At 40.2% G+C, this 17397-nt stretch overlaps 1 protein-coding gene across 3 annotated transcripts in view; it reads right to left on the bottom strand.

Annotated features, from left to right (window-relative positions):
* The window catches only part of LOC110950450 (nucleolar protein 4-like), a 200969-nt gene that overhangs the window by 20915 nt on the left and 162657 nt on the right, over window positions 1-17397 (bottom strand). For all 3 annotated transcript variants that reach the window (XM_051949499.1, XM_051949498.1, XM_022193018.2), the window contains 3 exons: window positions 5455-5900; window positions 3747-3938; window positions 3016-3204 (listed from right to left, as the gene is read on the bottom strand). In XM_051949499.1, the coding sequence (XP_051805459.1) occupies window positions 3016-3204; window positions 3747-3938; window positions 5455-5900 (827 nt within the window). The remainder of the gene's footprint in view (window positions 1-3015; window positions 3205-3746; window positions 3939-5454; window positions 5901-17397) is intronic.

Here is a 17397-nt window from a genome sequence, read left to right as displayed (position 1 = left end):
GCAGAGGGGGTGGGGGGAGAGTCAAATCTGTTAAAGTAACAGTTCAGCTCGTCCGCCCTGCGCTGGTCTCCATCAGCTGTCCCTCTGGCACTCTGTCCATGTCCAGAAATGTTCTTAAGTCCTCTCCACACGTCCCGCGCGTTGTTCTGAACCAGCTTCTCCTCCAGCCTCTTCCCATAGTCCTTCTTGGCCCTTCTGATCCGCCACTGGAGCTCACGCTGCACTCTCTTCTGCTCCTCTCTGTCCCCTGAGATGAAAGCCCGTTTCTTCTGGTTCAGGAGGGCTTTGAGCTCAGGGGTGACCCAGGGGTGGTTGTTGGAGAAGCACCGTACCGTCCGAGTTGGCACAGTGCTGTCCACGCAGAAGTTGATGTAATCTGTGATGCAATGCGTGAGGCCATCGATGTCGTCTCCATGAGGACTGTAGAGCACGCTCCAGTCTGTGGTCTGGAAACAGTCTCTGAGTCTCTCACTGGCCTCATCTGTCCATGCCTTCACAGTTCTCTTCTGCACAGGTCCTCTTCTCACCTTGGGTGTGTAGTGGGGGAGCAGATGAACCAGGTTGTGGTCAGAGCGGCCCAGTGGGGGGAGGGGGGCAGCGGTGTAGGCGCCTTTCACATTCACATACAGTAAGTCCAGTGTCTTGTCGCCCCGCGTGTGACACGTGACATACTGTGTGAAAGTTGGGAGAAAGGCAGAGAGGGAGGCGTGGTTGAAGTCTCCACTGATCAGGACGAGCGCCCGGGGATGGCGGCTCTGGGCTTCGCTTACGGCGCTGTGGAGTCTTTCACACGCTGTCCCTGCATGAGCTGATGGTGGGATGTATACGCAAAACACAATCACGTGCGAGAACTCCCTCGGTAGATAATACGGCCGCAGCGCCACCGTAAGCATCTCCAAGTCCCGCGTGCACAGCTGTTCCTTCACGTGCACGTTTGCTGGGTTACACCACCGCTCATTCACGTACACAGCCAGTCCTCCCCCAGACTTTTTGCCGCTTCCCACCGCGTTCCGGTCTGCGCGCGCGAGTGTAAATCCGTTCAGGGAAACCACAGAGTCCGGTGTATGTCCATTCAGCCACGTCTCCGTGAAACACATGAGGCTACACTCACGATGCTCCTTCAGCCGCGTCAGCGTGGCCAGCTCCTCTACCTTGTTGGTGATGGAGAGGACGTTCCCCATGATGATAGAGGGAAAGTAAGTCCTGCGCTTTCGCCGTCCTCCTCTGCAGCCTCTTCTTTTCCTCCGTATCTCCGCGGGGACATGGGGCCTCTCCGTGTAGAGAAAGGATGAGCTGCGGAGGCCGAGAAGGGTCTCAGTGTGTAGTGTCTTTGTTCCTCAGAGCGGCCGCCGCTGTGTCCAGAGGGCTCACCTGAAGCAAGTCCAAAAAGTGCAAAAAACAGCACAACTCCGAATAAAAGTGTGATAAAAGTGGGTTTCCTATATGCACGATTGCACAAAGCTTCACCCACTTTAAGGAAAAATAGGAAAAAGTGCCTATTTACAATAGAAAAAACGAAAAGTAAGAAAAAAGGGTTGAGAGCTCCCGTAACCAGCTGCTGCTCGCACAGCGCCATCTTGGCCAAGATGGACTGGACTTCATCCCCAGAAGAAAAGAAACTTTGATTCCTCTTTCATTAGTGCTAACGAGCTGCCTCACTCGCAGCTGGAAAACACGTTAACAATGTTCATCAGGTGAAGTAACAGACAGAGGATCTGCAGGTATTCTTATATAGATGATAAAACGCTGTTCTACGTGTCGCTTCCATGGTTACAGTCTATTCACAGCTCCATCAGAACGTCGTAACGCCAAAGATCACGTCGTCTTTTTATAGAACATCACAACTCTGGCTAAACTCTCTAATTATTCTTTAAAAAATAACTCTTTACAGAGGCTGAACATCACATTATAATTAAGATCTGGAAAAAATATTCAAAAATGTACCGCATATTTTACATATATATAAATATAACATGTTATTCAAGGATGAATTGTGCAGAATTTCAGTCTGCAGTTTTTACATATTTTTGTGTATCTTTTAGTGTAATTTTGGCATCTTTTAGTGTCATTTTTGCATCTTAGTCTTGTTTTTTGCACTTTTTAGTGTTATTTTTGCACTTTCTATTGTGATTCTTGAATCTTTTATGTCATTTTCACAGATTTTAGTGTCATTTTTGCATCTTTTTGTGACATTATTCATGTTTTTAATGCCATTTTTGCACCTTTTAGTCGGAATAAACTGATAATTAACATAATCATGCTACATACCATAAAAATTGTGTAATTATGTTTCTCGTGGATTCTCATCTGTGCTGAAGAAATCAGATTTTTTTTTATGTTTTTTGTTTTTTACTGGATTTGGTGTAAACTGTTTGTTTTTGGCCAATTATTGAATGAGACATGAAAGTTACTTTCATTAAATGTCACATTTTAAAGCTCAGACGCGGCTAATTTTCCTGACGGACCCGAACATCACTCGTGTTTCATTCAAGGACTCCCAGAATGTTGGAAATCTGAGCATTTTTTCTGTTTAACAGTTTCTGGCTCTGATAAAAGTTTTTTTTCTTTTTAAACAGATAGACTTTATTTCAAAACCACCAGCAGATCTTGACGCTCTAAACTTCAACATTTTTGTATCTTTTCATGACATTTTTGCATATTTCTGTGTAATTTTTGTACCTTTTAGTATAATTTTTTGCATCTTTTTTGTGTAATTTTTGCAACTTTTAGTGTCATTTTACACTTCTTAGTACTTTTTTACATCGTTTAGAGTAATTTTGCATCTATTTGTGACATTTTTACACCTTTTTTGTGTAATTTTTGCATCTTCTAGTGTAATTTTTGCTTCTTTTTGTGCCAATTTTGCCTCTTTCAGTGTCTTTTTGGCATTATTTAGTTGTGTTCTTATTTCACCTTCCCTTTCCACCCTAATATTCTGTGTTTCAGAGCCTCCAGCAGGTCTGGAGGCTCTGAATTAACTTTTACTTAGGTCTGAAATCAGAAGTGCTATCGTACCTCCATGCCGTTCTTCTTCATGCGTCGGCAGGATTTGAGGTAGGTGCGGATGCGTTTGCGAGCTCGTTCCTGGAACTCGGGGAACTGTCTGCTGCAGGACTCGATGATGGCCTGGATCTTCTCCTTGGGCTGCTTGGAGATCGGAACCATCCGGTCCAAGTTCTCGTCCACAAATAGACGCACAAACATCTGCCGTGACAAAACAACAACACAACTGTTACAAAAAACTGTCTGCAGAGGTCAGAAGTTTTATATCCGCTGTGCAGATTCAGATTTCTGCAAAACACAACATGATGTAAACATTAGGCAACAAAAACGGACTCTTTTGTGTCAATTTTGACAATTTCTGACTCATTTTGGTCCATTTTCAAGTAATTGTGGTCATTTTTTAGTCATTTTGGTCAATTTTTAAGCAATTGTGGTCATTTTTTAGTCATTTTGGTCAATTTTTGAGTAATTTTGGTGAATTTTTGAGTAACTATAATTCATTTTTGAGTCTTTTTCATCCATTTTTAAGTTGTCACTTTTTTGTAATTTTGGTCAGTTTTTGAGTAATTTTTGTGAATTTCTGAGTCGTTTTGTTACATTTCTGAGTAGTTTTGGTCATTTTAAGACATCTAAGGTAAGTTTTCGGTATTTTGGACATGTCTGGTCACTCTTCCCGTTTTCTCTCCCTCCTACTGATCAATAACTCTGACAGGTTTTTCTCTATCGTTATTGATCGCGCTCACGTTGAAGGCCTTTAATCTCTCGGGGTCGACTCCCTCGGTGTCGTTGATCTTGTCGTTGTCGTCGTGGTCGTCGTGATCGTCGTCGTCATCGTCGGGGGCGACCTGGCTGCCGTGGCGACCGGTGGTCAGGTCCTCGGCGCTCAGGTCCATCTTCACGCCGTCGTAGCCGCCGCCGAAGCTGTACGGGGGAGACTGGACACAAAACACAAGGTTTAACCAGCTGCTGCTGCAGAGAATACGGAGGGAAAGCACAGAAATAAAAATAATAATAATGTCCACATCAAAAATCTATATTTTTACAAAATACTTCTGGTAACGTCTTCTTTTCTATCATCAAACATTATTACAAATTCCTTCTTTACAACAATGGATATTTGAAAAATTGTATTTTAATTTTATTTTAGTATTCGATTTATTATTAAATATTATGCAAATAAATAAATAAATAAATAAAAACAATGAGAAAATGCAAATAATGTCCACATCAAAAGTCTGTATTTTTACAAAAACACTTTTGTTAATTTGTTCTTTTCTATGTTCAAACTTTTTTTTTCTGTTTTTTTGTTGGTTTCTGTGCTTAACGGAGAAATTAGTGTTTAAATTAAGTTTATAAATTAGTGAAAAAAAATGCTTGCCACTATTTATAAAGAAAAATTAGGAATATTAAAGATTAAAAAAATGTTTTTTACTGATAAAAGAGGGAAATTCTTTTACTAAATTATAGATTTCACACAAAAATATTTACTTCAAGAAAACAGGATAAATCTGTAAAACATGTTTCACAAATTGTAATTCCTTTTATGAAAACTAAATACATTTAAAATAAATGAGTAATAAATGAAAGTTTAATTAAATATTAAAAAATATCAGCTGTTAAAATGTTCATTTATCATTTATTTCTTTTTAATCAATTTTTAATGTAATTTTCAAAAATGTATTTAAATCAGTAAAAATATAACTATTTTACTTTTTTGCTGCTAATTCTATAGAAAGAATTTCTCCGTTCATATTTCACAGGTCTGTGGTGTTCTGAAGAAATTAAAAGCCTTTTTAGACCATTTCCAATCATTTAGTCTTTTATTTTGGAAAGGTTTGTTGACAATTTGTTTAGATTTGCACTAAATTAAGACACATTTTTGTAACTTTGGTGAAGTTTTCAGTCATTCTGGACAAACCAATCTTCTAAGACTGTTTTGCAGTTTTTTTTGAATAAATTAGGAGCCATTTTGGTTCATTTCTGAGTCATTTTGATTACTTATTTAGCCATTTTGGTTCATTTTTGAGTCACTTTGGTCAATTTTTGAGTAATTTTGGTCAACTTTTTTAATTTAGTAATTTTTAAGTTTTAAGTCATTTTCATAAATTACTGAAATCAAAAATTGCCGAAAATGGCTCAAAACTGACTAAAATCATTCAAACATTTCTGAAAATTACTCACAAATTGACCAAAATGACTCAAAAATGACTCAAAAATTAACGAAAATTACTCAAAAATTGCCAAAAACTACTCAGAAATTGACAAAAATTACTCGCAAATTGACCAAAATGACACAGAAATTCACAAAAATTATTCAAACATTGTGAAAAACAACTCAAAAACGGGCAAAAATGACTCACAAATCGACAGAACTGACTCAATAATTGACGGCTATGATGCGACTATTTCCCTGGACCGACTAACAAACCGGAGGAGGTATTTTGTCCTCACCTTGCTCCCGTAGTCTCGGCCGTCTCGGTCCAGTCGCAGTTCTGCGGTGTGTGAGTGTGTGTTGGGTGTGTGTGTGTGCGGTAGAGGAAGTGGCAGTGCCGGATGCGGCGGCAGCGGCGGCTTGGCGGCCAGCGGGAACTTCCTGCGCAGCTCCTCGGGGGCGTTGGGGTGCAGCGCTCCGAGCAGCGCCGCCGCCGCCGCCGACACGGTGACGGGGAGGTGGGCGGAGGACAGGCGCTGTGGCGGCGGCTCGCTGAGGTTCATCGGCTGCTGGTCCTCCGACGAGGACGAGGACGAGGTCGGGGTGCTGAAGTCCAGCGGGGCGGGGCCTCCGTTGCCGTTGACGACCTCCGTTTCCCTGACGATGGCGGCGTCCGTGACGGCAGAGGAAGGCGGGGTCAGGGCCGGCAGACCGTTGCCGCTGCCGCTCTCCGAGGAGGAATCATCTGGAACAGGAAACAGAAGAGGTCAGGATTCAGTCACATGACGGGAACACTCGGCTGAGCTGCAGGCAGTGTCTCCTCAGAGCAGACTGGAAAATAAACCTGATTCTAAAAAAAATCACCAAAAATTAACCATCTGCACAAACTAGATTTTAGAAAAAAAGAAAAATTCTGCACCTCTTATTACAACAGAGAAGCTTTTAATGACTCATCTGTGAGTAACGGTCATGACACAAAAATTCACAAAGTTTTCATGTTTAACTGCAGTTAGTGTTTCCTCAGAGCAGAGAGGAAAATAAACCGGATTCTAAAAAAATCGCCAAAAATTTACCGTCTGTGCAAACTAGATTTTGGAAAAAATAAAAAAATTCTGCACCTCGCATTACAACAGTGAAACTTTTAATGACTCATCTGTGAGTAACGGTCAGGAGACAAAAATTCACAAAATTTTCAGGTTGAACTGAAATACACATGAAATGCTAAAACTGAGACAGAAAACAAAACAAGAGACACAAAATGATGACAAAGAGGCTAAACTGTCTCAAAGATGCACAAAATGGCAAAAACTAAACATAAATAACAACAGACACAAAATGATGAAAATGAGACACAAAATGACAAAAACTAGACAGAAAAAATAAAGGAGACAAAATGATCACAAAGAGGCTAAATTGTCTCAAAAATGCATAAAATGACAACAACTGACACAAAAACAACAAAACCAAGACACAAAATGACAGAAAATAAGCCCAACTGTCCCAAAGAATCACAAAACGATCCAAATGGAACAAGAAACTACAAAAACGAGACACAACATTCCCACATCAATGTCTCTACTGTGCATTTCTACTGTAATATCTTCCTTTAGTGTCCAGCAGATGGCAGAATTCCTGCATGAATCCACCTCAACTCCGTCTCCTGAACTGATCATGTGTATTTCATGCTTCTTTAGTGTTTCACAGGAATGATGTGAAGCTAAACATACAGAATATCCACATTTATCGACAAATGAATTCATTAAAGACGTGAATTAAGTTGTTTGCAGTGAGGAAAACGTCATTTTTTGACACTCTTAGGCTGGAAACTTGTCTTTAAATGGTCTTTTGGAAATAAAATGAGCTCCGAGGATGATAAAGACTCCTCAGAGTCACTTCCTCGGAGCAGACTGAGACGTTTTCTGGTGTAAAAGTCGAGTATTTTGACGCCACAGTGGAGTCTTTGTGTTGCTTCCTCTGTAGGACGTATTGTTTGGTCGTCAGACAGCAGCTGATTCGATTAAAGTCAACACCCTGCATTATGACAGAGCCCCTCCCCCACCTCATCATCATCATCATCATCATCACCACCTTCGTCCTCCCACCTCGTCTGAATCATCCTTATTACACCAAACACAGACGGCAGGTAAAAGTTTCACCATCGAGCTCCTGAACTCCAAAACCCACCGTCGGCTTTAAAATAAAATATGTAAAAAATGTCACCTTTTATCTGAGCCAGAAACTGTAAAAACTGAAAAAATAGTCACAATTTCTGCATTCAGACAGTCCTTGAACTAATCACAAGTGATGTACAGTCACAAAAAACTAGACACAAAATAGCAACAACTGAGATAAAATGATAAAAACTCGGCTTAAAATGGCAAAAACTGACATAAAATGACAAAAACTCACATAAAATGACAGAAATGAGACACAAAATGGCAAAAATTTGACTTAAAATGACAAAAACTGACACAAAACAACAAAAACAAGATACAAAATGACAAAAACTAGAAATAAAATGATACCAAATGGCAAAAACAAGACACAACGTGACAAAAATTGGCATAAAATGTAAAAAAAATTGCAACAAAATGACAAAAACTAGAAATAAAATGACAAAAACTGAAATAAAATGACAAAAATTTGAAAATAAAACGACAATTAGAAATAAAATGACAAAAATTAGAAAAAAAGGACAAAAATTTGAAACAAAATGACAAAAACTAGAAATAAAATGACAAAAACTTGACATAAATTGACACAAAACAACAAAAACGAAACACAATGTGACAAAAACTGGCATAAAATGACAAACTACATATAAAATGTAATAAGAATTGCCACAAAATGACACAAAACGACAAAAACGAGAAACGTGAAAATAATTGCCACAAAATCACTAAAACTAGACAAAAAATGACAAAAATAAGAAACGAAATGACAGTCTGATTTTGACAACGGATTTTGTTTTCTTTTTCTTTAATTTTTTCCGCGTTTCTAATTCTGTCAGAAAAATGTGCAGGTTCAGCTTTACATTTAAAACCGTGACTTTATATAAACAACAGAAACAGAGCTCATGTTTTGCTGCATTTTAGCTGAAATATTACACTTTTTATTGACATTTTTCACCCTGAAAACGCTCAGATGAAGTGAATAAAGAAGAAATGAATTCCCTCCACGTGTCGTCCTCCTCTTCGCCTCTCCTCCCCTCCCCCTCCATCATCATCACCTCCATCCTCCTCCTCCTCCTCCTCCACCCCCAGCTGACCTCTTTCCTCCATCTTTCTTTCTGCCTCCATCCCCCACCGGCCACCGATGACACAGTCCATTCCTCCTCTCTGCTTCCTTTTCTTTCTTTCTGCTGTGCTGCAGTCAAACCCACTGCTGTCGTTATTCTGCTCCGTTCGTCCCATTTCTGCCTTCTTCTGCTTTTAAAATAACAGAAATGCTCCATGTTGTTCTGCTGGAGTCACTCATCGAATCATAAAGTGAAAAAAAATACGTCACCCTAAGAATTAAAGCCATGAAATAACGGTAAACGTGCTCATTACACAGATTTGTCCTGTATTTTTCTTCAAAACACAGGACATTTTCTGCATTTTAATGGTTTATCTCCACTTTCCTGCTGTTCAACTGTAAACCTATAGAGAAAATTGAATGTCTATGATGAAAAACAGGATGTTTTCTGTTCTTAAATGGTAAATCTGCAGTCTAAGAGCTGCAAATATTGTTTATTTTACACCTTTTTGAGTTTTATTACGTCACTTTACATAAAAATCTGTCCATTTAACTAAAAATTATTGGATTTACCTTTGAGAAAAATTTAAAAAGGCTGTTAAATGTAAAATGAGTTTTTAGATGTAAAATTACACTAAAATGTGTTAAATTTCAGAGATCTTCCATCAATCAAACAGAGTTGTGAGTTCTGGTTGGAGGTCACTAACCTCCACAGGACTCTTTGTCATGGTCCCCTTTACAAGCTAAACTGCAGTTTGTCCATAATTAAAATCCTTACTCTGGCATTAATATGACTTTTAATGTCAAATGGACAATATTTATACGTCTACAAATACTGACAATTGCTTATTTTAGTCAACAGACACATAGTTTGGACTCTGAGGCGACTCTATTCTCCCCCAGTTTGTCTTCGACTCAGGTTGGAGGTCTGAGTGACGCCTCCTCTGGTCTCTACAGGATTAAACAGGAAGAGGCTCCACCTGGTGGAACAACCAGGAACTACAGCTAATCTGTGATACATTTACTGACATGCACGCACTTTTTCTTCTGTCCAAAAATGATTAACCAAGTAAACAGTCCAAAACCAAGTCAAGAACTAATTTAGAATCGGCCGAGAAGCTAGTCTGAAACTAGCCTTAAATCACACTGAACAACTGGTCAAGACCAGTTTTTGATCAGCCCAAAAGCTACTTCCAGCTAGCATGCATGAGCTAGCTTTGGTTGGAGGTCCTCAAACAACATGTTAGTCTTTGTCATGGTGCTCCGTTGCTGCTAAACTCCAGTTTAAAGTCTTAAACAGGAAGAGGCTCCACCTGGTGGAACAACCAGGAACAACAGCTGATTCACATTTACTGACATCATGGAGAGAATACAGGTTTTCCACGTCTTTTAGAGTTTGCAGAGCTACAAAACATCCCACTGGACACCCTTAGATTGACATAAAAAACAGAATCTACCTCTGTTTATTCTAAACTGACTGGACATCAGTGACAGTTTTCAGCTCCTTAGTTCCAATAAACGAACCTAAAATGCCTCAAAACACTTTTTTTTTTTAACCCAAAACCTGCCAACAGGTCTGAATAGTGAACTTTCTGTTAAAAGATGTCAAAAATAAAGCATTTCTCTGCTTTGTGACGTACTGTTTGGTCAGGAAGCAAATCTGGGCTTAAAATCCTGATATTTATCTCTTCAAAAAAATTGCAAAAAATAAAGCACTTACTCAAATCAGATTTTGTAAAAAATAAAAAATTCTGGCTTCTTCGGTGCATCAGTGAAGCCATTAATGACTCAGCTGTGACCAACAAATATTTAACTAATATTCAGGAAATGTTTGTTGAAAGAATGACGGAACCAAATAAAGAACATAAACAGTCAAATATCTTCAACTATCTACAGTATGTAGAGTCAGTTAAATTCTTTATTTCCCTGATTTTAAGTGTTTTTTTGCCATTTATTTATGAATCCTGAAGATGAAACCAAACTTTGGAAGCAGGTGTATGTATTTGATTCATCCAGTAGGTTTGGTTTTAACCCCAGTCTCTCGTCGTCTCCTCTCTGCTCTGTGGAAAGCAGCGAATTTAAACGTAGAGGAAATTCCATCTGAAGTTCATTTTTATTGATTTCTGAAAGTGCAAAGCAGCTTTTCAGCGGCTGGTCGTCGTTACTCTGAAGCCTTTTCTCCGTTTCATGACTCAGCAGCTGATGACAGACGAACTCAGCCTCATTCCTGAAGGTGAAGTTTGACCTTCAGCTGATGTCGAACGCTTTGACCTCCATCCTCCTCCTCCTCCTCCTCAGTGACGGTGATGCATGGCCGGTGTTTAGTGTGAAGCCGTGGACGCTCCAGAGGCTCCAGAGGCTCCAGAGGCTCCAGAGGCTGAGGTGTGTTTAGGAGGCCAAACGTCTCCTGCCATCAAGGACAAACAGCGACGTCCTGGACCTCCAGAGAGCAGCAGGACGGACAGCGACCGTCCATCCACCGGGAGCAGGAAGCAGGAAGCTGCTGCATCAGGGAACTCTCCACTCCATCAGCTGCTAGCGTTAGCGTCGGGCTGTAAAGGTGGAAAAACTCAGAGGCTGACGTTTACGACGACGCGTTTCTGGAGGACAGGAGGAGGAAGCTGCTCCAGAGCTAAAGCTGACTTAGTTCAGCTCATTTCTGTGAAGCTGCTGCATGAAGAAAAACAGGGAAAAAATAAAAAAGTTCCCCAAAAAATGTAATTTGAAATTTAAATTAAAAAAAAGGTAATTAGCAGTTTTTATTTGTATTGTTGTTGAATCCATTGAACACGGAAATAGGCCAAAACTACGGGAGAGATTCAAATTATTAGACGATAAAAATGTCTTCTAGTATTTTTAATGATCTTCTAATCATCTAAAAATCATCTTTTAGTGACATTTTTGTATCTTTAGTGTAATTTTTGTGTATTTTAGTGTCATTTTTGAAACTTTTAGTGCCATTCTTGTGTCTTTTAGTTTTATTTTTGCATCTTTCAGTGTCATTTTGCACCTTTAAGTGCAATTTGTGAGTTCAGTGTCCTTTTTGCATCTTTTAGTGCCATTTTTGCACGTTTCTGTGTAGTTTTTGTATCTTTTAGTGAGATTTTTCCATCTGTTACTGTTGTTTTTGCATCTTTCATATAATTGTCGTGCCTTTCAGCGTCCTTTTCGCATCTTTTAGTGCCACTTTTGCACGTTTCTGTGTAGTTTTTGTAACTTTCCGTCCTTTTTTTTTGCATCTTTGCGTCATTCTAACAGCGTCCAACTGACATTTCTTCGTTCTCTCTCCTTCTTCATGGTTGTTCTGCTTCACAGAGCTGCAGAAATGTTTGCATTAGTTGGTTTAAAACTACATTTAAGTTCAGGTAACTTGCTGAAACCGGATCGATGACTTCATTTCTGTTCATCTTGACTTCAGGATCTTTGGCGTTTGTGGCAGAAAAAAAGTTGTTGGTAGTTGCATCAACTTCATATTGTTTGTAAATTAACTCAGATTTGTTTTTTGTTGTTGTTCAAACACACAACTGCAGCTAAGGATTTTTTTTAAGAAAATAAATTTGCAATAAATAATCATAATAAAGTATGATCATTATTACATAACATAATAATATTCAAAACATTAAACAGGAATTTCTGGGTTAGTTGATTTTAAACTAAATTTGGGTCGAGGTAGCTTCTCTTTTGAAGTATTTTTGCCAGAACATTCTGTGCATAAAGTGACAGAACTCCACAGAAGCTGCTCTGAAGTAAAACTGCCTCTTTTCTGTTCATCATGATCAGATTGTGGCTCTAATTCATCCTGAATCTGTTGGCACTAATGGGACAGCTTTAAAAAGCATAAATCTTCTTCAGTCGTCTCAGTGTAAAAAGCTGTAAGTTATTAAATTAATTCAAGGTCACGTTTTAATACACAGCCATCATTTACTGAGATACGATTCATCAGCTGGAAACACAAAGACACTGAGCAGCAGAACAAGTCGACAAAAGAACGGTAAAAACAGAAAAACGAGACAGAAAACAACAAGAGGAGACGAGAGACGATGTTTAACTTCACATCAATGGAAACACGTCTGTATCATCAGCAGCTACTGAACTCAGTGTTTTTATATTTATATCTTTTAGTGTCATTTTTGCATATTGTCGTGTCATTGTTGCGTCTTTCCGTGACATTTTTGGATCTCGTTGCGTTTTTGCATCTTTTCATGTAATTCTTGCAAATTTTTTGTGTTATTTTTTATCTTTTAGTATAATTTTTGTGTGTTTTAGTCTCATTTTGCATCTTTTTGTGTCCTTTAATGTCATTTTTGCACATTTTTGTGTAGTTTTTGTGTGTTTTCATGCCATTTTTGCATCTTTGTGCCATTTTAATGCATTCTACTGACGTTTCTTCATTCTACAATTCTACAATTCATTTAGCAGACGCTTTTGTCGAAAGCGACGTACAACACAAGCAACAATTCAGGCATAAGGAAAAACCTGTAGTAAGTGCAAAAAGTGCTTCAAGTGTGATTGGTCAAAGGTGTTACCATCAGGTTGTAGAAGATACAGCTGTATCTAAACGCGGACATCGGCGCTGCATCGTGCATACATAATATTAGCAAGATGCAACGCAGACGTCCGTCCGTGTTCCGCGCTCCAGTTGGACGGTGATTTCTGTTGCATTGAGCACTCACTTCTGCTTTTGATGATGTGTCGTGCTCAGACGATGCATCATTTGGTGCATCCCTAGTTGATAGGTCATGTGACCATAACACCTCCTCTCGCCATGACACTCTGAAGGATCTGCCTGTGAGGTAGGACTTGAACCACAACAGGACAGAACCTGAGATGCCGAGCTCAGAGAGTGTGGAGAGGAGGATTTGATGGTTCACGGTGTCAAAGGCAGCAGACAGGTCCAGCAGCAGTAGGACAGAGGACTGACCAGCAGCTGTCGCCAGCCGCAGAGATTCTGTGACTGATAGGAGTGCAGTCTCAGTGGAGTGGTCGCACCTGAAGCCTGACTGAAAAGGGAAAGTCGGTTGTTGTTCCGCAGATGTTCAGAGACTTGGTTAAATACTGAGCGCTCCAGTATTTATGACAGGAATGGTAGAAGTGAGACTGGCCTGTAGTTTTTTCTCTCCTTCCTCATGTTGTTCCGTTTCCTTTGAGCTGCAGGACTTTAGATGAACCAACAGTGAGTTAAAATAAGGTAGGAGTGAACAGAGAAAATGCTGCTGGGACGGTTGCAGCTACAGATCCAGTGAACTGTTCCTACAGCCGACACGACGGTGAAGATCACGTTAGAAAAAATCCTCCTGATGGCTTCATTCACAGTGAAAACATCACGGCGTGAACCGATGATACTTTGGAGCAGAGTGTCGGACGGGCGATCATTTCTAATTAGACGGAGAGACCTACGTCCTCCTGAACCTGAGAGTTTAATTAAAGAACAGAAATATATCACCTGAGTGCAGCACAGGACCTGTTTCAATCAATATGATTGAATAATCATCGCCACATATTCCGGCTGCACATAACAAATCAATGTCTCCACTGTGGGGACGGGGCTCATCGACTTTAATGGGCCGGGCGGATTAAAAACCCCGGCGTTAATTAAGGAGATTGTTTCCTCAATGCAGCACAGGATAAAGGCTGTGTAAACAGTAGCCTGGGGGGCACAGCCATGCTAACAGCGCTAAGGCCGCTAACAGTGCTAAAAAACACACTCCCTGCTGAAGCCATTCATCTCAGTTCTGCAGCATTTTCTCCTCACAGTATCTCCTCCAACATGTAAATATCCCTCATAAAATACTAAAAAGTAAAATGAAGGCAAGCACACGTATTTTAATTCTGGAAAACAGCAGTAGTTCAGCAGCAACTGACACCATGACAAAGACCGTCATTGGCACATCTTATACAATCATTTTTGCACATTTTTATGTAACTTTTGCATGTTTTGATAGTACTTAAAACCCAAACTGGCACTGGAAGTTGAATAATTTAAGTTGCAACTGTACTACAAACACATATTTTTAAATGAAAAGAGTTAATTCTACCATTTTAAGGGTTCTTTTAAATCCTGCTTTCAGACTGAGGTTCTCTTTCTGCAGACAAACATCCACATGAAGCCGAATAAATTATTTTACTGAACAACAAACTCAAGGACAGAAGAAGCATTCCATTTATTTTCTGACGTCATCTTTCAAACAGACGTGTTTGTGTTCATGTGAACAGAAAGACTGTTTGTGTCACGCCTGCATCATATGACCATTATAGATGGAGTGTCTGCGTGTTCGTGTGTGTCTGTGTGTGTGTGTTATTGTGTTCATGTGTGTGTGTGTGTGTGTGTGTTATTGTGTTCATGTGTGTGTGTGTTATTGTGTTACTGTGCTGATGGATGTGTGTCACGTGTGTTACTGTGCTATAGTTTTCATGTGTGTGTGTTGTATTATTGTGTTCATATGTGTGCTGCTGTGTGTGTTATTGTGTTGCTGTGTGTGCACCATGTGTGTTATTGTGTTGCTGTGTGTGCATCATGTGTGCTATTGTGTTGCTGTGTGTGCATCATGTGTTATTGTGTTGCTGTGTGTGTGTCATGTGTGTTGCTGTGTGTGCATCATGTGTGTTATTGTGTTGCTGTGTGTGCATCATATGTGTTATTGTGTTGCTGTGTGTGCACCATGTGTGTTATTGTGTTGCTGTGTGTGCATCATGTGTGCTATTGTGTTGCTGTGTGTGCATCATGTGTTATTGTGTTGCTGTGTGTGTGTCATGTGTGTTGCTGTGTGTGCATCATGTGTGTTATTGTGTTGCTGTGTGTGCATCATATGTGTTATTGTGTTGCTGTGTGTGCGTCATGTGTGTTATTGTGTTGCTGTGTGTGCACCATGTGTGTTATTGTGTTGCTGTGTGTGCATCATGTGTGCTATTGTGTTGCTGTGTGTGCATCATGTGTTATTGTGTTGCTGTGTGTGTGTCATGTGTGTTGCTGTGTGTGCATCATGTGTGTTATTGTGTTGCTGTGTGTGCATCATATGTGTTATTGTGTTGCTGTGTGTGCGTCATGTGTGTTGCTGTGTGTGCATCATGCGTGCTATTGTGTTGCTGTGTGTGCATCATGTGTTATTGTGTTGCTGTGTGTGCATCATGTGTGTTATTGTGTTGCTGTGTGTGCATCATGTGTGTTATTGTGTTGCTGTGTGTGTGTGCATCATATGTGTTATTGCGTTGCTGTGTTATTTTGTGTGTCTCTGTGTGTAGCTGTGTGTGCGTCATGCGGGCACATATCCAGGACAGCGGTGACCCTGTGAACAGATGACTGACCTTCATCATCATCATCAGCTTGGCAGTGTTGGGAAAGTTCACTTTCTATATGAACTAGTCCAAAGTTCAGTTCAAACCTTTTAAAATGAACTAGTTCAGTTCATCGTTCACAATTCAACATGTTGAACTAAAGTTCACGCTTCCCCAAAATGAACTATTTTGTTATTTTTTAGTTCTTTTTTTATGTTGCTCCTTGATAAAGTTTGAAGCGTTGTCTGTTACTGTGCACACAACCTTGTTGTGGATTTTGAATTCTTTGTTAACATCAGACAATACTTTTGCTAATGCATCATGTGTACGTGCTCCTTTAATCCGCCTGCATGCCAGTACTGCAGAGTGTCTCTCAGAAACATCATTTTTGTTTAGCCAGTAGATAGTGATGCCTATAAATGACTTATTCACAGCTGACCAGCAATCTGCTGTTGTGCACACAGCATCCACCTCAGAGTACAGTCTTAAGTTCACATGTGTTTTCCTTAAACTTCTTGTTTAGCAGTGACTGTACTTTTTTCTTGATGGCACCTTTTTGGACGGCTGCAACCCCTTAATTAGGTTTATAAATGCTGGCCTGTCGACTTTACTTAAAGGCTGCAGGTCTGCAATGATGTAATTCAAAACCAGGTTTTCTACCTGTGGTTGGGAGATACAGAGACCGAGGGCACTCCGGTATGATGTTACGGGGTCTGGATGGTAGAGGAGCTGTTTGTTTGGCTCACCGTTGTTGACGTTGTGTCCTTTTTATATGTACAAACTACTCGTTCATACCGTGCAAGGCTACTCGCGTGTTTTTTTACTATGTGCTGTTTAAGATTGGCTGCCGACGTCGAGGATGTAAGGACTTGTTTTTTTAATCCGGGTGGACAGAGTTTACAATGGTAGGTAAGATTTTTACCATCAGCGTCAGTACTGACTTTTATGTAGAAGTCCTTCAAATGGTCAAATGGGTCCGAGTTGCTGCTCGTGCTGGCTTCCTCGTCCATGCTGTCTGACTGTTTGTTTGTGTGATAGTAAACGCATCCTCCTTCCTTGCACACATATGAATTGTGACAAGACTAGCGACCGCTGATGACGTTGGTAGAGCGACAGGCAGGACTTGCGGTTGCCAGATCGGGTGGATATCCGTGACATTTTAATGGTCGTTTACCATGTGTTTTTACTGTTGTAGCTGTGTGTTTCGCCTGGAAGGCTCATGCAATCTGGCACGAATGTAATCTGAACGAAATCCGAGCTCCGTTCAAGAAACAACAGAATGAGTGCATTCACAATTCAGCGTTCATCAAGCAAGCATGAACGTCCCGTTCACGTTCACCCAAAATATGAGTTAGTTCATGAACGAACGTTCTTTGAACACGTTCAGGTACAACACTGCTGATCATGGATAAAATTTATGTTAGCAACAAAAGATCACCTCCCTATCTGTCTATGGATGGATGATGATGGATGGATGATGATGATGGATGAAGGATGGATGGATGATGGATGGATGCATGATGGATGGATGATTGATGGATGGATGATGATGGATGATGAAGGATAGATGGATGAATGATGGATGGATGTATGATGATGGATGTAAATGGATGGATGGATGATGGACGGATGATGAATGGATGGATGATGGATGGATGGATGATGGACGGATAGATGGATGATGATGACGATGGATGGATGGATGATGGATGGATGAATGGATGGATGATGAA

Source organism: Acanthochromis polyacanthus, chromosome 6 (genome assembly GCF_021347895.1).
Source record: "Acanthochromis polyacanthus isolate Apoly-LR-REF ecotype Palm Island chromosome 6, KAUST_Apoly_ChrSc, whole genome shotgun sequence".
Classification (NCBI taxonomy): Eukaryota; Metazoa; Chordata; class Actinopteri; family Pomacentridae; genus Acanthochromis; species Acanthochromis polyacanthus.
This window is presented reverse-complemented; position numbering and strand designations above follow the sequence as displayed.